Raw genomic sequence first — 19941 nt, 5'->3', positions numbered from 1 at the left:
TCATCACATGAGGAGCTTAATTACTGTAAACGCTGTGATACATGTTACATAACATTACATTCATTTAGCTGATGCTTTTTAATAAGTGCATCCAACCATGAAGATACTGTATGACCCTAAAAGCCAGAGTACATGAACATTTATCATTTTTCTGTCATGATGATTGATGGACTAAGGTTCAGTCTGATCAGGAGAGTTTTCAGTCTCTAACCATCAGGACGTCTGAATGACACCGAGTAACAACGTTGTTTATCATCGTGACTGACGCGTGAATCAATTAGTGCAAAGATAATCGATAAAGTCTATTGATTCGTCTCCACTTTGACAAGCTAGATCTGTGCTCTAGATATAGACGCTTCAAGTAAAACTAACAGGTTGACCTTTTGGGCCTGAGGTCACTTAACATCCGACGGGTGGCGTCAGACGCGTGAACAGATTAAATATTCTCAACCAGGATATTGTAATTACACAGGATCCAAGTTATGGCTCAGATGGATTCAAAAATCACAACAATCACAATTAATACATCTTGTGTATTAATACATCTTGTTGATGAAGTCTAACAAGTGACGAAGAGACAGAAAAACGAGAACATTGCGACGGAAACACAAAAAAACTGAAACATAAAACCACTTCAGAGACACAAACGCCACAGCTGAGATGCAACATGATGAAAACGAGGAGGTCAAACAAAAACAAAAAAAGGATATTTATCGTAATCGAATCGAATCGTGAGACCAGTGAAGATTCACACCCCAAGTTTCAACCCTGTAAGGAAACAAGTCGTGTGCTGAAACCATCAAACCTCTGATGACGACAGCAAGTTGTGTGATCGTGTAGTGTGTCTGAGACCAAAGGGTTAAATAGATCAGAGCTGCACATCATGAGTCAGTGTTTCAGGCTCCTCCCTCTCCTCACTCACCTGAGACAAACCAGGAAACTGTTGTTCACTGAAGAGACACAGGCTGAACCACAGACGATCAGGTTCACTGACATCGTCCTCTGAGTGAGACCAGCTCCTGGAGAGGAAAGTGGAGAACTTCACCTCTGCTGCCTCCACCTGCCGACGCTCCACATAACCAACGTGAGTTTGATCAACAACCTCGACTCACAGTGAAAGTAAACTTCAGTGGAGCCGTGACTGACTGAACCGTCTGTCTGCTGTTCACAGCTTCACTCAGACTAAATGGCTTCCAGATCAGAGGAGGATCTCTGCTGTCCGGTCTGTCAAGATGTCTTCAGAGATCCTGTTCTTCTGTCATGTAGCCACAGCTTCTGTAAAGACTGTGTGAAGAGCTGGTGGAGAGAGAGACCACAACAAGAGTGTCCAGTTTGTGAGAGAAGGTCTTCAAGAGATGAACCACCTTGTAACCTGGTGTTGAAGAACCTGTGTGAGGACTTCTTACAGGAGAGAGGTCAGAGGTCTTCACAGGCTCTCTGCAGTCTGCACTCTGAGAAACTCTCCCTCTTCTGTCTGGACCATCAGCAGCTGGTGTGTCTCGTCTGCAGAGATTCAGAAAAACACACCGACCACAGGTTCAGACCCATCGATGAAGCTGCTCGACAACACAAGAAGGAGCTTCAGGAAACTCTGGAGCCCTTAAAGGAGAAGTTAAAGGTTTCTGAACTTGTTAAAGTGAAGTTTGACCAAACAGCAGAACACATTAAGGTCCAGGCCCGACGCACAGAGAAGCAGATTCAGGAGCAGTTTAAGAAACTTCACCAGTTTCTACAAGAGGAAGAGGAGGCCAGGATGACTGCACTGAGGGAGGAAGAGGAGCAGAAGAGTCAGGTGATGGAGGAGAAGATGGAGGCTCTGAGCAGAGAGACAGCATCTCTTTCAGACACAGTCAGAGTCACAGAGGACGAGCTGAGAGCCGAAGACGTCTCGTTCCTGCTCAACTTCAAGGCTGCAGTGGAGAGAGTCCAGCAGCGCCCCCTGCTGGAGGATCCACAGATGCCCTCAGGAGCTCTGATAGACGAGGCCAAACACCTGGGCAACCTGACCTTCAACATCTGGAACAAGATGAAGGACATGGTCTCCTACAGTCCTGTGGTTCTGGACCCAAACACTGCTCATCCAGGACTCATCCTGTCTGAAGACCTGACCAGTGTGAGTCTGGGAGACGAACAGAAGCATCCTGACAATCCAGAGAGGTTTGATCGTTACTGGTCTGTCCTGGGCTCTGAGGGTTTCAACTCAGGGACTCACAGCTGGGACGTCCAGGTCGGAGACAACACACGCTGGGGACTGGGTGTGAGAGCAGAGTCTGTCCAGGTGAAGGGAGTCATACAGTCTGGATCATGGGGAATATGGTTCTATAAAGGTAAATACTTTGCACGGTCACCATCAGATCCAGCCTCTGTTCTCACAGAGCAGAAGAAGATCCAGAGGATCAGAGTGAATCTGGATTGGAACAAAGGAAAACTGTCGTTCTCTGATCCTGATACTAACACACACATACACACCTTCACACACACTTTCACTGAGAAGATGTTTCCACTCATTAACACTGGGGGTCACATGAAGCTGTTACCAGAGAAGGTCTCTGTGACCGTGAGACAGAACAGTTAGAGATGCCAGCTGTTGTGTTCAAGGTGGTGGATTCTGAAACAGGAAGATGTGAAAACATCAACACAGATCACAGTCGTGTGTTTGTGAGAGAGTTCAAATCTCTGGCAGCAGAAACATGGACTCAGCAGCTTCTTTGTGTTTCTGTTTATTGGCTGAAGTCAAGTATCAGGTCCGTGTTTAATTAACCTCGAGGCTTCTGTAATCATTTCTGTGCTGGTTTGGTCTTTTTCAGCCACGTCTGCCTCGTGTTACCTTCTGAAATGGCTCATCGATGTTCCACAGTTGATTTATAGAACGATGTAATCTATGGATAATACTCATAAAGAAATTGAAATGGCATTTAACAGCCGGGAATGTAATCCCTCTTTACGGTGTCTGTAATCTGTGATGACTAATCCAGTAATATTTCTACATATAGATTCATGACATCATGGATTAACATTTTTAATTGGTAATTGTCATTTTACTCAATTTACTTACTCTTGCTACTAACTTTTTGCTTTCAAAGTCGTCATTATGAAGGTCATTATTGATGATTAAAAAATATATAATGACAATAACTGATTCATGAGCCTGGTTCCTTCAGATTTTACATCCAACAAGTCAGAATGAGATGTTTCTTCCTTTTGGGGGCATAAAAAAATGGCAATATAAAACCTGTACTTTGAACTGTGACCTGTGCAGATGCTGACATCAGTGACATGATGCCAAAATAATCCACCATAATCCACAGTGTAGTGTTCAGTCCGGATTTCCTAATATTTCATGAATTTCCCGATACCGATACACTGGCCGAAATACATATTTTTTTAATCTGTCAATGATTCGTAAGATGTCGTTCTCAAACCTTTAAGACAAAGACGTGTAATTGAGGCTTGATATTGTCATTCAACCATAAACTTTATCATAAATAACTAGACATTGAAAATACAAATACAACCAGATTCATGGAACTTATAACAAGCATTTATTTGACATAAAATGTAAAACATAAATGCACATTTAAAGGCTCAAATGCGCTGGCTGATAATATCGGTCGGGCTCTAATAGCTTTTGTTTGTTTTGTTTTAATTTTTTTTCATTCCTGACGAAGTCTGATGTGTTGTTGTCAAGAAAAACAAAACAAAGGTGAATTTTATTTTATTTATTATTATTTATTATTTTTTTTACAAAAGAAAGAAACGTAATCATACTGAGTGCAGTGAATTCAATTCAACACAGTAAAGGTCCTGATCAGACACAGAGCCCCTCATGTATATTGTATTAATACACAAGATGTATTAATACATTTTGTGTATTAATACATCTTGTTGATGAAGTCGAAAGTGACGAAGGGACAGAAAAACAAGAACATTGCGATGGAAACACAAAAAAACTGAAACATAAAACCACTTCAGAGACACAAACGCCACAGCTGAGATGCAATATGATGAAAACAAGGAGGTCAAACATAAAAACAACAAAAAAAGATGCAAAACGTCCGCAGTCATGTCGAGTCAGTTTCCACCACTGACAGAAAAAAACTTTCTGTGTTCGTGACGTAAAAAATAAATAAAAACGTTTCCTCACTGCGCCTCACAGAGCGTCATCACTCGGTCTCCTAGCAACAGGACACATCTGCCTCCGCAGGGACCAATGAGGAGCGGGCGTGCGCCGATGTGTGTTTTATATGAACATTCACGCGACAGTGGATGTTGTTGATGTCCTGGTGAAAAGACACATTTCAGAAGATGAACTACAATAAAACGCATCTTCGCCCCGTGCATTATTTTAACATATTGATTCTTGCAGGCTAAACATGGACAGCGAATATTTATCTATTGCCAAGGTGGGAATTAAAATAACAACAGTAATATAGGCTACGAAAACTGAAAGTCCAGCGTACCCTACGATAAAGGAGACAGGAAAGGAAACATTGAAGCTCCTTGCCTGAGCATTTAGAGAATCTGAACAGCTCTTATACTATACTCTTAATACTTCAGGGTCATTTCAGGATTTAGGAAACTTCCTCAAGCAGATTTGACAATTCGACCTCACCCTGGAGCTTCCTGTGGCAAAGAAACGGAGATACAGACGACCCACAATTCATTGGGGCGGGAATATGTAACGTGACGCGTACATGCATGAATGTAAACGATTAAATCGGAAGTAGAAGAAGACGCACGTCATCATGTCAGTTACTGTTACATATGAATCATAACATGTGGTGTCACACGGTGGTAAAACACTGAAACATGCTGACGGAGCCGCTGAGGTTTTTGTAGTTCATCTTCTGAAATGTGTCGTTTCACCACGACATCAACAACATCCACCGTCACATGACCACGTGGTTCAGTGAAAGTGGAGTCGGATTCTCTTCTCCTACGTCATATCAATCCTCCTCGACACCTTTCCTTCGCCTCGTGACCTTTTCCACTGAGGTCAAGGACAAGTGGTGAGGAAAAGGCGACTTCCTGAATCCACAAAGATCAGATGAGGCGTTTGAGCTCCTTTCACAAGAAAAGCTCATTAAAATAATGAGTTTGATTTGCTCTTTTATGATCATTCTTATAAAAAGTTGAATGAACACGGTGGATCCAGAACATCGGGGTCCAGGTTTCATCATCCTCACACGTTTCAACCCTGTAAAGAAACAAGTCATGCGCTGAAACCATCAAACCTCTGATGACGACAGCAAGTTGTGTGATCGTGTAGTGTGTCTGAGACCAAAGGGTTGAATAGATCAGAGCGGCACATCATGAGTCAGTGTTTCAGGCTCCTCCCTCTCCTCACTCACCTGAGACAAACCAGGAAACTGTTGTTCACTGAAGAATCTTCTCACGCCTTTGCATAGACTTTGTTTGTAATTTAATCCCCCCAAAAAATTGCTTTGCGTTTGGTGTGAACGGATCATTAGACCTCAGTTAACTCTCGTTTTCTAAATTAGTTCAGTCAAAGAGAAATGTGAGGAAATCTTTAGCCGTCAGTCTAAAATGGTTGTCAAGAGTAACGACTGCAAGGGGAATCAGTGTTTTGCAGTTTTGCAAACGTACACTCATACCTGCGGTGCGTTCAGCAGGTTATTTTGAATCTGCCACAAAACCAGTGAAGCCAGTAAAACCAGTGAGACGACGTCCTCGTTCTGTTGAAGATTAAAATGTCCTGGCTGCTTCACCGCAATGAGGGCGAGGTCGAGCTTTGAGAATGATCAACGAGGAAGTGCAGTCGAAAGACAAAGTGGGTCTGCTGATCAGACCGACTTCACTCACTAGTTCCATGGAAGCACACAGAAGGAGGCAGGACCACTTATCGCTCACTTTTCAAACCACCCAATGTTATTATCCCCCGGTAAATTCAAGCAGGACGAATAAGTCAATGTTAATGGCAAGGTTAGCTAACATTCACTGTCGTTAGCCATGCTTATGCCCGCTAATGTCGTTTTATGTAGGCTATGTTAAAAGTCCTGGAAATGTGTCTACAGCATGTATTTTCTATTTTGAATCTTCATAGAGCCTGAAGGCTGCAGTATACTACTCCGACTCCGTAATCCGTAATCCGACTCCGTAACCACGGAGACCCCTCGAGCCTTCGCAGTTCTCCGTCGGCATGTCGGATACGCAGTGCAATTCGCCACCCGATCAGTAGGGGTCGCTACGCAAGACTGGCCTAATCCCATGACGCCAAATGTCGGTAACGTCGTTGATTGTTGTGCTTCCGGCTCACAGTGAACAATGGCGTCCGAGAGAGAAAGACTGCTTTGCGAGTTGGAAGCTGATAAACATTGAAACACAGATACTTTTGATGCTTTGATTCTCAACACAAGCGGTTTAAAGAACCAACTCTTTCGAAAATGGTGGCGAGTGGTTTCGCGGGCTCCGTGCACCTGGTGCTTTCAACGTGCCGCTCCCCGCACGTACGCATCAGCGCTGCATGTGGTCTGTGCCGCTGTCGGAGTGCGGAGCTCAGCCTGACGCTGGTAGGTCACCTTTCTTCAAAAAGACTGCTGCTCCTCTGACTTTGCTCCATGATGGTGCGATGTGCGTGTGTTACCTGCAGCGTGTGTGTGTGTGTGTGTGTTACATGCAGCGTGTGTGTGTGTGTGTGTGTGTGTGTGTGTGTGTGTGTTACATGCAGCGTGTGGGTGTGTGTGTTACCTGCAGACCGGCAGGTTGACCCGAGGTCATGAGGTCAGAGGCCGTAGAAGCGGCGGGGGCGTGGCTGTCCCTATGTTGAGTGACAACTCCAGCAGCTGACTCTGATTGGAAGAGAGAGAGGAGCCAATGAGTAGCCGGACGGTGACGAGTCAGCGGAGCAGATGAGTGTGTGTGTGTGTGTGTGTGAGAGTGTGTGTATGTACCTGCAGCTGCACGTGTTGCCCGTGCAGCGTATCCAGCTGCTGGCTCAGGCTCCGCCCCCTCACCACAGCCTCCCTGACGACAGAGCAGACAGTGATGTCACAGAGATGCTGATCGATCGATAATAACTAACGTTTAGTTTCCTGTCAGTCGATCCATCAGGTGCTTTGTTCTGATGATAATGTCATCACCTGTCGGCCTGCAGCAACTTCTGAACGTCGACCGTGAGACGACACACCTGGGCCTCCATGTCTGACTCAGCCTGCACACACACACACACACACACACACACACACACACACAGAGCTGTAATACAGTATTACTACAATATTGATACAGTATTACTGTACAGTAGTGATATTGTATCATATTTACCTCGATGAGCGAGGTATACCGGCGTCACCTGTAGCGTTAATGCCGTCTCCCTGGCAACCAGATGATAGATCCATCTGGACCCCGGACCAGGAGCTGGACCCCGGACCAGGAGCCCCCAGGGAGCCGGTCTGAAGTGGCTCCAGGTCCCGCAGCGTCGCGAGGACCTCCCTCCTGCAGGGGGCGCTGTCACAGCTGGGAGTGTGTTTGTGTGTGTGTGTGTTTGTGTGTTTGTGTATAATTCTTTTTTTCGTCTCATATGACGTCACAGTCTGTCATCGTGTATCGATCAGTTGATGATTGATGGTTTCAGACGGAGAGAAAATCAATCCGACTGACTGATCGATAATCAGATCTGAATACGAATCGTGATGCTGAGACTCACTGATCCGGAGGCTTCTCTTCTCCAATTGGTTTGTCCAGAATGTCTGACACCGGTGTCCAAGTCGGGGAGGGAGAGAGAGCAGCAGGCGGACTGATTGGACATCTGCAAATAATCTTGAGGGCCTGACAAATGGTGTAAACACAAAATCTCAGTGAGAGTCAGTTTGAAGATTTGTTCTTGTTTTGCTTTTTAACTGAGAAGACACCAGTTTTTCTGTTCTTTCCATTTTTTGTCCTACATTTGGTGCCTTGTGCACCGTTTTGCACTTTTTACTGTAAAGAAACTTTTATTCTGGAAGTATTTTCTTTACTTAAAAAAATGTATTTTGCTTTCATTTGGCACTTTTATGTTTTCATTTGAAGTATATGTGGACTACACTTGTAATAATGTTCTTTATTTAAAATACTGGAAGTATTGTTTGTTAATGTAACGCATTTAAAACCAAAATGCGTTACATTAGACTGCAGGTAAGAATGTTTGTTTGAAATGTTTTTATTTCAAGTATATATTTCTTTACCTAATACTGAGACCGTTGCAATAGTGTCAGTACAGTGTCTGTTCAGTGCCTTTTAGAATGGTTTTCACTAAAGGAAAGAAACCTTATACTTGACGCTTTTTCTTTGTTAAAGTCTCTGGAGCTAATTCTAACTTGAATTTTTCATTTGTTGAATTGTTTTTGTTCTTGAATTTTATTTATCTGCACCATTATGTTGTATGTTTGCTGTTTTTGCACAAGAAATGTTCTCAAAACTACATACTATGTTTCTTTAAAAAAAAAAGAAGCATTTAGCAGTTTGGCTTTCCTTAGGGTCTATGTAACCTGTTCTGAAATGGTTCTGTTATAATTTACATATTGTGATATATATCATTATCGCAAGAGGCTGCAATGTATATCGTGATATGGATTTTTGCCATATAGCCAATCCCTAGTGTCGCTGTCTGTGCTCTCGCGGCCAAACGCTCCCCCATCTGTGTCGGACGGCTTAGTTAGCATCACTATCTTATCACCAGACGTAGCATCCCCTGCTATGCTAAATAATAGGTATAAATAAATTAAGTAATCTTCCCATTGTTGTTCTGAGTATTTTATCCAGGGTCACTCCCACGGTGCAGTGTAGCGATTAACACGAGCGATTTCTAAAAACACACCTGAGGATCTGAACCACTGCCCTCCAGCGTTAATGCAGGCACATGGATACACATTGAAATAGTGTGTGTGTGTGTGTGTGTGTGTGTGTGTGTGTGTGTGTGTGTGGTGGGGGGGTGGGGGTTTGAACCACTATAGCATGGCATTCGAGATATCCCAAGGGTTCATGTCAGCTGCAGAATAAGTGACAAGACAGAGAGTCAGTGGACAGGGGTGAGAGAGGAAGGTTGAGAGAAGGAGAGAGCGAGGAAGGGAGAGAGAAGAAGAAGGAGAGAGGGGGAAGGGAGGGAGGGAGAGAAGAAGAAGAAGGAAAAAGGAAGAGAGAATGACAAGGAGAGAGGAAGGGAGAAGGAAAGAGAAGAAAAAGGAGAGAGGGAGAGAGGAGAATGAGAGATGGAGGGAGGAAGCAGGAACAAGAGAGGAAGACAGACAGTGATGTAAATAATAATAAGAAGAAATAAAATGTCTCTTATTATTTTTATTCCAAGAACTGATCACAGAGCAACTATTGAGTGATCATTGTGTCACGACTGTAAAGGAAGAGTAAAAAAGACCTAAGTGTCATTTTTTTCGTGAATTTGAATCATATTAAAGTGTATCCCGCAGATGTTATGTAAATGTAATTCACTGAATTGAATTCATTTAATTTCATAAACATTTCCAAAAAAACAGAGAACAAAGTTTACAGTAAGGGAAGGATGGGAAAGTGGGGGAGGAGGAAGAGGGGAAGAACAGTCCTACACAACGAGAGAGAAGAGAGACAGAAGCAAACGCAGCAGAACGGAGGGCGAGAGGACGAGGAGGCATGTGAGCGAGAGATGAACCGAAAGGAGAAGAGAAGAGTCGAGAGAAGAAAGAGAGTGTTCATGAGTCACAGTGTGACTATGAAGGGAAAATAGAAACCAGAAAGTCTGTGACAGTTTCCCAGATTCAAAGTCACGAGTCTCTCCGGTCGACTCTAATTGTAGCAGCGAGTCATCGCAGTGTTGTGGAAAAAGCACAGGGAGGGGGAGGGGCATCAGGAGGCCGCAACACCAACCTGAGATGCTTTTTAATGTGAGTATATTAATCCCAGTCAAGGTGGCGACAAAATTATTATTTACAGCACGAAACCTGTGGAGAGGAGGACGGGACAGAGATTACGTTGACGCCAGAGACTCACTCGAGTCAGAGAGAACAACGCAAGTTTACTTCAGAGTACAGTAAATATTAAAACCTTCAGTTTCTAATTTCTAACCAGTCCACTTCACACAAAGTATGAATATACACTAGTTCAGATTTGTCGGTTATAAATCGGTTATAAATCCATAGAGGAGCAGAAACCAGATTATGGAGTCAAAGGTTATTCAAAGTCCAGAGATCGTCCAGCAACGATAGTTCTCTTTCCTCTAGTGTAGTATAAGTTTTTTCGTGTTTTTAGGGCCCAAAAATAGCAGCACGTGTGTGTGTGTGTGAGTATGTGCGTGTGCGTGTGTGTGTGACGAGTCCTTCAGGAGAACCAGAGGACTATATTACTTTGTAATAACGCAGATCTACTGTAACAAGCGTGTGTCCCCCGGCAGAAAATTCACTGATGACACGTGAGGATCCATCACGGCCGGATTATACAACTGTCAAGTCAACAGATGCTGTGATAACTATGCAAAGAGTCATTAACATGTTTATCCACTGGTCCACTAGGTGGCAGCATCCCTCCGTTGTTATGATTGAGTTTTCCTTAGAGACAAGCACAGAACAAGGGATGTGCCCCCCGGATGGAAGAAAATCAAAGCCTTACATGCGCAATAAGAAGCCTCCCGTGAGTTACTACGGATACAAGTGGTTATTCTAAGTGTTTTGAAGAGTTTCCTGGTTCTCACGTGCAGCGAGGAGCGCGTCGCGTCGTCGTTGTTCCTGATGAAGACACAAGACGCAGGTCCGAGTGACCGGTGCTTCTCTCTGATCTGGAGTCCGCGGAGCTGCAGGACGGACCGGGGGCTGTCACCGGAGAAGAAGCAGCCTGGACACACACACACAAGAAAGACCTCACTGGACTAAATATAGAAAGCAGTCAGGGCTGCACGCACACGCCCTCCTCCCGTGTGGCCCCACGGACTGTCCGGTGGAGGTGGAGGTGGAGGCACCGTCACCTGTAGGTCCAGCTCCGACAGGTGAGCTCACATCTCATGTCAGCTCACTCACCCGTCGCGTCCATTCATGAAGACTGAAACATGATATGAACCAGAGACACGAGTTTCAGCGCACCGGGAATCAACGTCCAGTGTGAACGTGACGCAGCTAGGCTAGTAAAGAGCCGTGAGCTAGCTTAACACAATAGTTTTACAACAATAGCTTTAAAGGGAATCACAAAATATGACGAGTAACGTTTGAACCGGAGACAAACATTTGGGCCGCGACTGTGCGCACATTAGTTCAAAGTTAATTTATTGATCGTTAAACTAAACACCGGAAGTCACGTTCACAGTCAAACTCACTCGCTTACGCTAACGCTAGCTCAAGCTAACCACCAAATGATCCTCACAAATTAATAAAGTCAGAACTAAAATTATAATATACTGCACAGTCCTGTTTTACTGACCTTAAATAATCCACGTGGTCCTAATAGATGATGAGGAAACTTCAGTTTATATCTGACAAGAGGACAAATATGATTTGTAGTAGTTGTTGCTAAAGTTCGTTAGCTACTTCGCTAGCGAACATAATTGCTAGCTAACTCGAACCGACACTTATGTAACATTTGGACGGTTTCTCTGCCACGAACGGACAATTTCGACCATTAAATGTGATTTGATCGTATCGAACGACTTGATGTTACATGAGGAAGTGAAATATTATATCCGTCGTTGTGTTTGACGCAGGTGAACGTTTCATTACCTGTGAATCAACTAAAATATGTTATAACGTCTCTTACGCAACATTCGCATTTCGCGGCCATTTCGGAGTTTGGTTTGCGCATGCGTGTTATTCTTATAACCCGATTTTCCCAGTAAAAAAACAAACACATGTAACCGAGCGTTTGACTGTCGCCTATACTTTAGTATTACTGAAATAAAGAATCGGGAAACTCCATTCACGGAATGATCCACTTTATTTCCAACATTGCATCAAGTCAGCCACAAGTTCCCCACACTTCCGTTCTGCCCTTCATAATAAGAGCCCTTAACCGGAAATAGGTTACATAACTACTCAAAAAATAACATGCGCCATTACTAAGGGAAAACAAAACTATCTTTATAACCTTAGCCATGAAGCATGGAGCATTGTACCCCCTATTCATTATCAAAATACTTTTCATTTCGCAAAAACAAAATTAAATATCCGCATTAAATTTGGAAACCCGATGAACATTGCGGTACAAAATTTAACATTCGGCTCCTCAAAAACAACAATGAACCCACATTCAAACAGCATGTCAACCTGACTTTGTAGATCAGATATAATACCCCACAGTGATAGACACATTGCCTACATTGAAAGGAACTGGCTAACCATAACTGACAAAGTTTGTCCTTTTGTCAGGACAAAGTCCATGCGGTGAAGTCACGGCCTCAGTAACACCCAGATTTGTCTGCGGCGTGAAGACATGTGGTACGGAAAAGACACTGGCAACGAAAAAACAAATACAACAAAACACGGTGAAAGTAATGAGAGCGAGTGGCAGGGGAGTGTTGGAGGTGGAGGAGCTTCGGGGGTGAAGACATTACAGCGGGCGAGTGAGAACAGGAGCCGGGTCTGTTCTCTGGAGCCGGCTAATTGAGCTGGGATGAGTGACAGCGGACGCAGGTACAGGTACTGTGTCTGAGTCGACGTTCTTCCCCCTCTTCCATGTGGATGACTGTGAACAAAGGGGCAGACTCTTTTTCCCCTAATCAGGCTAATGGAGTGGGAAGCAGGCGGGTGGCTGAAGGAGATGGGCAGCGACAGGCAGGAAGAAGGGCCTCCAGCGGGGGGGGAGTCAAGAGAGAGAGACTGAGGGGAGGAGGAGGAGGAGGTTCTCGATTGGAGGAACACAGGGTGATAGTAGAAAAGGCGCTTGGCTCGTCCTGTCAGATCCATTAGCAGGAGGTTCAGGTGTGGTGACAAGTGGCAGGGTTCCTGTTGTGTGACTGAAACACTGATACCACACATCACGAGCTGCAGCCGTGTCACTGGACACATTTAATACGTTTGAGTTTGCTTGTGCGACTCACAGCCGAGGTGATGCTGCGAAGGACGAAGTCACAGTGGTGAGTAAATTCAGAAAGGACTATTTTAAAAAAAAATTGATTTAAGTTCACCGGGACAAATCTATCAGATACAAATGTTGCAGCTCAAAAACAAGTTCTTTTAACGCCGAGAGGAGCAGACGAGACGGCAACTGTTCAGGACCTTTTGATCATATCACATCACTTCATCAGCAGACCAATGTGACTGAAAGCTCCAGACAAATGACTAAATGGACTTTTAGAGGAACTCGTTTCCGACTGCTGCTTCTCCCGAGGTCAAGAATGAAGTGTTGAACTTCAGCTCCAGATCCAGAAGCGCTCAGGACAGAAACATGAGTAAAAAAACTGACTGCAGTTTAAATGTGAAAAACTAAATATTGATATTGTCATTTAAAGTCTGTCAATGTTACAGTGGGACAGACGCTGAGGAAAAATAAGTACAGACGGGAATGAATTCAACCTCAGGGGATTTTTTTAAAACTCAGGTTAATTAATTACAGTAGCAACTTACCAACTTTAAATCAATATTTGATTTGTTTCAGTTACACAACATGATAAGAGAAGAATCATACATCTCTCAAAAATGACATTTCCTTTCATTTTTTTAGATTTAATAAAAGTGTAGCTGGATGATTGAAGTTTCATTACTGGACTTTAAAGTCTTTATAACGCGACACACTTGTTGCTGATGGAAGCAGCTCTGCTTACTTATGCTAAATGGAGGAGACGCATGTGTAAAACTTTGTTGGGACCAGTTTTTCTTCTTTATGGAAAGACGTTGACGTCCTAGAGTCACGGAAAGTCAGATCTCCTCTTAACTAACAGCATCAGGTGCAGACTGGAGTCAAGGGAAGAAGCTGGAGTCCATTTTCGTGAAGTTTCCTGAAAGCATTCACGTTGAAACATATTTGTCTGTGTCATTTATCTCCACGTCTGAGCATGTTCTTCTAACTCGTCCTCTCACCGTCAGGAGGCCTGGACTGGTGCTCTGCTGGTTCCTGCTCTGCGTCTCTCTCCAGCCGGACGGCCTCCACCTGCGCGGGGCGTCGGCCGTCAACCTGCGGCGCTTCATCGGCTGCGCGGTCCGGGAGTTCACCTTCCTGGCCAAGAAGCCCGGCTGCAGGGGCATGCACATCACCAACGACGCCTGCTGGGGGCGCTGCGAGACCTGGGAGGTGAGAGGAGCCGGGAGTGTACCGTCTACTGTACAGGGAGGAGAGGAGGAGGAAGAGAGGAGAGGAGGAAAGGAAAGGAGAGGAGGAGGAGGAAGGGGTGAGAGGAGAGGAAACAGGACAGGAGAAGAGAGGAGGAGCCAGGAGACGTCTACTGTACTGTAAACAGAGAGAGGAGGAGGACAGGCTGACAACTTTACATGAAAGAAATTCATCCTGCTCTTTGCGTCATCTGACATTTGAAGAAACAGAGAAGAGGAGGCGGGCGGATCAGACCGGCAGATAGACGGATACAGTAGATACTGTAGATACTGTAGATACTGTAGATACAGAGAACGAGAGATAGATGATCAAATGGAAGAAGACGATGAGTTTGCCTTTCTTGCGTCTGCAGGCCGGTCAGCACAGGGTCAGCCGCTGGACAGGATACATGACCAAGATAGAGAGACAGATATGGATGAGAGAGCTGTTTATATTCAGTATTCAGTTTATATACATATATAAGTCCATTGTCACATGGTAACGAGGAGCCATGTGAAGTGTAAATGTTGCGTCGGACTGGAGGAGGACAGGAGGCGTCTGGAGCAGCGAGCACCGAAAACCTTCTGCAAGAGTGGAGAGTGACAGCAGCACTTTCCTTAACAATGCCTCAAGTGCATTAAAGACACACTTTCTGGATTTCATAAGTCTGATCACACACACACACACACACACACACACACACACACACACACACACACAGCTGTGAAGTCTCCAGTTTCATCTGGTACATTGTATTCAGTGACAAGAGGCATTAGGAAGCTCATGATTCTCTCTGCGTTATTATTGCGGTGTGTGTGTGTGTGTGGTGTGTGGTGTGTGTGTGTGTGGTGTGTGTGTGTGTGTGTGTGTGTGTGTGTGTGAGATACCCTCCTGAGGGAGGAGACTCATCTTTTCGTCTGCTCTGCCCCACAGGGAGGTCGGGACGCAGCAGCGGAGGTAGTCGTTGTTTTTGCTTTAGGCAACAGTCTGTACAGGACAGAGACGTTCAGAGGGGTCAGGGGTCAAGGCCGTGAACTTCAGGGTCACAGGGTCACAGTGTCTAATTGCAACTTCCCAGCATCAGGATTTTCATTATTCTCACATTTATTTATCAAAAGTTATGATCTACTGGTCAAACGTTTAATTCACAAGCAACAGCAGAATAAGCTGAAGTTCCTGAGTCACCGAGGCAACAAGCAGATGTGTCACAAATCTCCTGCTATGAGAAAATATGACAAGCTGAACAAAACTATTTGTTAAACATGAAAAGAATCAGCAGGTTGAAATCAACCTTTTTTTGACTGGTGTAAAAAAGAAACGACATTTTTTATTGTTTTCAGTTTTTGTCTTACATGCACGATACAGACACAAATATATGGCATAATGCATGTTTTTTAATATTTGGTATTATTGCACTATAAAACTAAAGTGCCACTAAAATTGAAAGAAAAAAAACATTGTTATCATTTTTAAAAAGGCTCGAAAAATGTTTCATGAGGAAGGAAATACATTAAACATGTTAGTACATGTTAGTGAATGTTTAATGAAAAAACCTTCACATGCTTTATGCTGGAAGTTCACAGAGTTCGATGGACGGATGTGAGCTTATTATGAAGCTTCATATTAAACTATCATCAAGAAAAAAAATCACATTTGATGACAAAAGGCTGATAACAAAAATATTTTAACAGTTTGGTTCAAATGAACAATTCTACAAAAAGTTGTACATTCAGAGAAAAATATAATATAAAAAATGTGTAAATATATATATATATGTACTTACATGTTTAATGTATTTTCTACCTCATAAAACATTTGCAGAGCATTTTCTTCCCATGTTAACACAACTTGTGATATTCTCTACTGTACGTGGTGTGTCTGTCTCCAGAAGCCCGTCGTGGAGCCTCCCTACATCGAGTCCCACCAGCGGGTCTGCACCTACAACGAGACCCGGCTGGTCACCGTCAAACTGCCCCACTGCCAGTCCAGCGTGGACCCGACCTACACCTACCCTGTGGCCCTGAGGTGCGACTGCGGCGTGTGTCTGACCAGCACCACGGAATGTTTAACCTTCGTCTGACACAATCTCTGTTACGTACACGTTTGCTTTTAATAACTGCTGCATAAATCACAATGTACCGACGCTGTACTTCAAATATTCAAACCACATCCTGATACTGTAACGAATTCAATCTACGCCACTAAAGTTTGTCAGTGAGCAGGGTCAGGTCAGATTACTCAGTTACTGACTACAAATTACATGTCATGTGGGCCCAACTGCAAAATTTGGAGTTGCACAAATTTACTCGTTAAATCTCTTTAAACATCGAAAAACATTGTCAATGCAAATAACAATTACTTTGCATATTCAGCATTGGTTATTATAGAGATACATATGTATTTATCCTGATTTTTAAACATTACCATATTTGAAAGACAATCAAAATGACAGTTTGGTTTAAAACTGTTAAAGTGACATGACAATGTAATCTGATTCAATTTTTTCAAATGTAATCTGGTTTGATTATTGTTACTTATTTTTTGTAATCTGACAACGTAATCCAGATAACATGAATCCATTGCTACCCAACCCTGAGGACTGGTTGTTTCACTGCCTGTTAAAATAATATAAAATATTCAGAAGACTTCTGTTACAAATCTGCAGGAAAATTAAGTAAATGTAGTTTTATTGTTCGTGTTTGTTTTCCATATTTCCAGGTTTTAAATCTTTCCTATGTTCTGCATCAAATCCCAACAGTGGCAAATAATATAATCTTTAATCCATTAAACTCTCAACAGTTTAGTAAAAAACATGTTTCTGTTATTTTCTCTGCTCTGCTCATAACGTAACGCACGAAGAAGACGAGAAGAATTTACATCACTTTCTCTCCCTTTTGCTTAAATGACCAAAAAAAATGTTGCCAGTTTGTTCATAAATTATGCATTTGACCTAGTTTGTTATAAATAGATGACTCGTTTATGATTTTATGATTCAGTGCCCTGTTGTTGTTTTTTTTTCTTCTCCCACAAGCAGAAAAGTGCAATTTCTCATAAAACGACTACAGTAAAAGAAAATTAGAGGAAACATCAGACGTTCACTGTTGTGTCAAACCACAACTTCCTGGTTATCTCTCAAAATAATCTTTGATATAATATAAAATTAAAAAATAATATATATATATATTTTGACCTGTGAGATTTAATGTCACTTTTGTTTTGTTTTCATCTATAATAACTTTTCCTTATAAAAGCAGCCAGTGTGAAAGCTTGTGATTGCTGTAGTTGACATAATTAATAATTAGTCTTTCAAAGAATAATCAGTGGTTAATGATGCGGCTGCTCGTTACCACCTTATTAACTGGCCTGAGCTCTGAGGCCGAAGCTTCCCGCTGCTTAGTCATCAACAGTGTCGGGGCAAAATCATTCATGTTGTTCCAGAGGAGAACAGGGGTTTATGTAATAACACCGCTCGTAATAATGTCCGAGTGCCCCCGGGTTTGAGGTTGAGAGGAACTGAACGCCCCCCGGTCGTCTATCTGTCTCTGGTCCGGTCAAATCTGAGAATTGATCTGATTTTACTTTTGATATGTAATATTACGTAAGAAACAGGTTGAAATAAATAGAAATATGAATCTTTTCTCAAAGTAGTTTCTGAGGTGTCGTCATCACATGATGAGCTTAATTACTGTAAACGCTGTGATACATGTTACATTACATTACATTCATTTGGCTGATGCTTTTTAATAAGTGCATCCAACCATGAAGATACTGTATGACCCTAAAAGCCAGAGTACATGAACATTTATCATTTTTCTGTTTTATTGATTGATGGACTAAGGTTCAGTCTGATCAGGAGAGTTTTCAGTCTCTAACCATCAGGACGTCTGAATGACACCGAGTAACAACGTTGTTTATCATCGTGACTGACGCGTGAATCAATTAGTGCAAAGATAATCGATAAAGTCTATTGATTCGTCTCCACTTTGAGAAGCTAGATCTGTGCTCTAGATATAGACGCTTCAAGTAAAACTAACAGGTTGACCTTTTGGGCCTGAGGTCACTTAACATCCGACCGGTGGTGTCAGACGCGTGAACAGATTAAATATTCTCAACCAGGATATTGTAATTACACAGGATCCAAGTTATGGCTCAGATGGAATCAAAAATCACAACAATCACAATTAATACATCTTGTGTATTAATACATCTTGTTGATGAAGTCTAACAAGTGAATCTGGATTGGAACAAAGGAAAACTGTTGTTCTCTGATCCTGATACTAACACACACATGCACACCTTCACACACACTTTCACTGAGAAGATGTTTCCACTCATTAACACTGGGGGTCACATGAAGCTGTTACCAGAGAAGGTCTCTGTGACCGTGAGACAGAACAGTTAGAGATGCCAGCTGTTGTGTTCAAGGTGGTGGATTCTGAAACAGGAAGATGTGAAAACATCAACACAGATCACAGTCGTGTGTTTGTGAGAGAGTTCAAATCTCTGGCAGCAGAAACATGGACTCAGCAGCTTCTTTGTGTTTCTGTTTATTGGCTGAAGTCAAGTATCAGGTCCGTGTTTAATTAACCTCGAGGCTTCTGTAATCATTTCTGTGCAGGTTTGGTCTTTTTCAGCCACGTCTGCCTCGTGTTACCTTCTGAAATGGCTCATCGATGTTCCACAGTTGATTTATAGAACGATGTAATCTATGGATAATACTCATAAAGAAATTGAAATGGCATTTAACAGCCGGGAATATAATCCCTCTTTACGGTGTCTGTAATCTGTGATGACTAATCCAGTAATATTTCTACATATAGATTCATGACATCATGGATTAACATGTTTTATTGGTAATTGTCATTTTACTCAATTTACTTACTCTTGCTACTAACTTTTTGCTTTCAGAGTCTTCATTATGAAGGTCATTATTGATGATTAAAAACAATATAATAACAGAATAACTGATTCATGAGCCTGGTCCCTTCAGATTTTACATCCAACAAGTCAGAATGAGATGTTTCTTCTTTTTGGGGGCATAAAAAAATGTGAATATAAAACCTGTACTTTGAACTGTGACCTGTGCAGATGTTGACATCAGTGATATGATGCCAAAATAATCCACCATAATCCACAGTGTAGTGTTCAGTCCGGATTTCCTAATATTTCATGAATTTCCAGATACGATACACCGGCCGAAATACATATTTTTTAAATCTGTCAATGATTCCTAAGATGTTGTTATCAAAACTTTAAGACAAAGACGTGTAATTGAGGCTTGATTTTGTCATTTAACCATAAACTTTATCATAAATAACTATACATTGAAAATACAAATGTATTAATACACAAGATGTATTAATACATCTTGTTGATAAAGTCTAACAAGTGACGAAGAGACAGAAACGCCACAGCTGAGATGCAACATGATGAAAACAAGGAGGTCAAACAAAAAAAACAGAAGAAAAGATGCAAAACGTTTCCTCACTGTGCCTCACAGAGCGTCATCACTCGGTCTCCTAGCAACAAAACACATCTGCCTCCGCGGGGACCAATGAGGAGCGGGCGCGATGTGTGTTTTATATGAACACTCACTTTATTCCAGACGCGTGATGAAAAACAGAACCAGGTTTTCCTCACATGAACAGGATCCATCTCCTCCACGACGACAGGCGACGAGTCCGCCCCAGTTTGAGGTCTGATGAAGTAAAGTGGGACGTCGTCGAGAGA

General features: G+C 42.8%; 2 protein-coding genes and 1 long non-coding RNA gene across 7 annotated transcripts; 2 read left to right on the top strand and 1 right to left on the bottom strand.

Annotated features, from left to right (window-relative positions):
• The first annotated feature begins 136 nt into the window (after positions 1 to 136).
• LOC118286749 (nuclear factor 7, brain-like) lies at positions 137 to 19121 on the top strand. Of its 2 annotated transcripts, XM_047337745.1 has the most exons (3): positions 137 to 1084; positions 1172 to 2423; positions 18462 to 19121. In XM_047337745.1, exons 2-3 carry the CDS (start codon positions 1187 to 1189, stop codon positions 18611 to 18613), a joined length of 1389 nt encoding a protein of 462 aa, XP_047193701.1. In that variant the 5' UTR covers positions 137 to 1084; positions 1172 to 1186; the 3' UTR covers positions 18614 to 19121. The 2 variants fall into 2 exon arrangements, with proteins under 2 accessions (XP_047193701.1, XP_035467327.2); XM_035611434.2 differs by lacking the exon at positions 18462 to 19121 and having other exon boundaries at positions 1172 to 3135.
• LOC118286752 lies at positions 3547 to 10812 on the bottom strand. Its single transcript, XR_004785462.2, has 6 exons — positions 10673 to 10812; positions 7285 to 7788; positions 7101 to 7171; positions 6912 to 6984; positions 6709 to 6809; positions 3547 to 5197 (listed from the first exon to the last, which is right to left on the bottom strand). It is a non-coding gene; the product is annotated as an uncharacterized LOC118286752 (long non-coding RNA).
• On the top strand, positions 12408 to 17022 carry LOC118286750 (glycoprotein hormone beta-5-like). 4 transcript variants are annotated; one of them, XM_047337752.1, is made up of 4 exons: positions 12408 to 12596; positions 13989 to 14193; positions 15145 to 15168; positions 16100 to 17022. In XM_047337752.1, the coding sequence occupies exons 1-4, from the start codon at positions 12577 to 12579 to the stop codon at positions 16289 to 16291; spliced, it is 441 nt and encodes a 146-aa protein (XP_047193708.1). In that variant the 5' UTR covers positions 12408 to 12576; the 3' UTR covers positions 16292 to 17022. The 4 variants fall into 4 exon arrangements, with proteins under 4 accessions (XP_047193708.1, XP_047193707.1, XP_047193706.1 ...); XM_047337751.1 differs by having other exon boundaries at positions 12408 to 12602; XM_047337750.1 differs by having other exon boundaries at positions 12408 to 13039.
• Positions 19122 to 19941: the final 820 nt, after the last annotated feature.

The sequence above is a fragment of the Scophthalmus maximus genome, chromosome 15, assembly GCF_022379125.1.
Source record: "Scophthalmus maximus strain ysfricsl-2021 chromosome 15, ASM2237912v1, whole genome shotgun sequence".
Taxonomy (NCBI): domain Eukaryota; kingdom Metazoa; phylum Chordata; class Actinopteri; order Pleuronectiformes; family Scophthalmidae; genus Scophthalmus; species Scophthalmus maximus.
The sequence above is the reverse complement of the archived record's forward strand: the minus strand, read 5'-3'. Positions and strand labels throughout refer to the sequence as shown.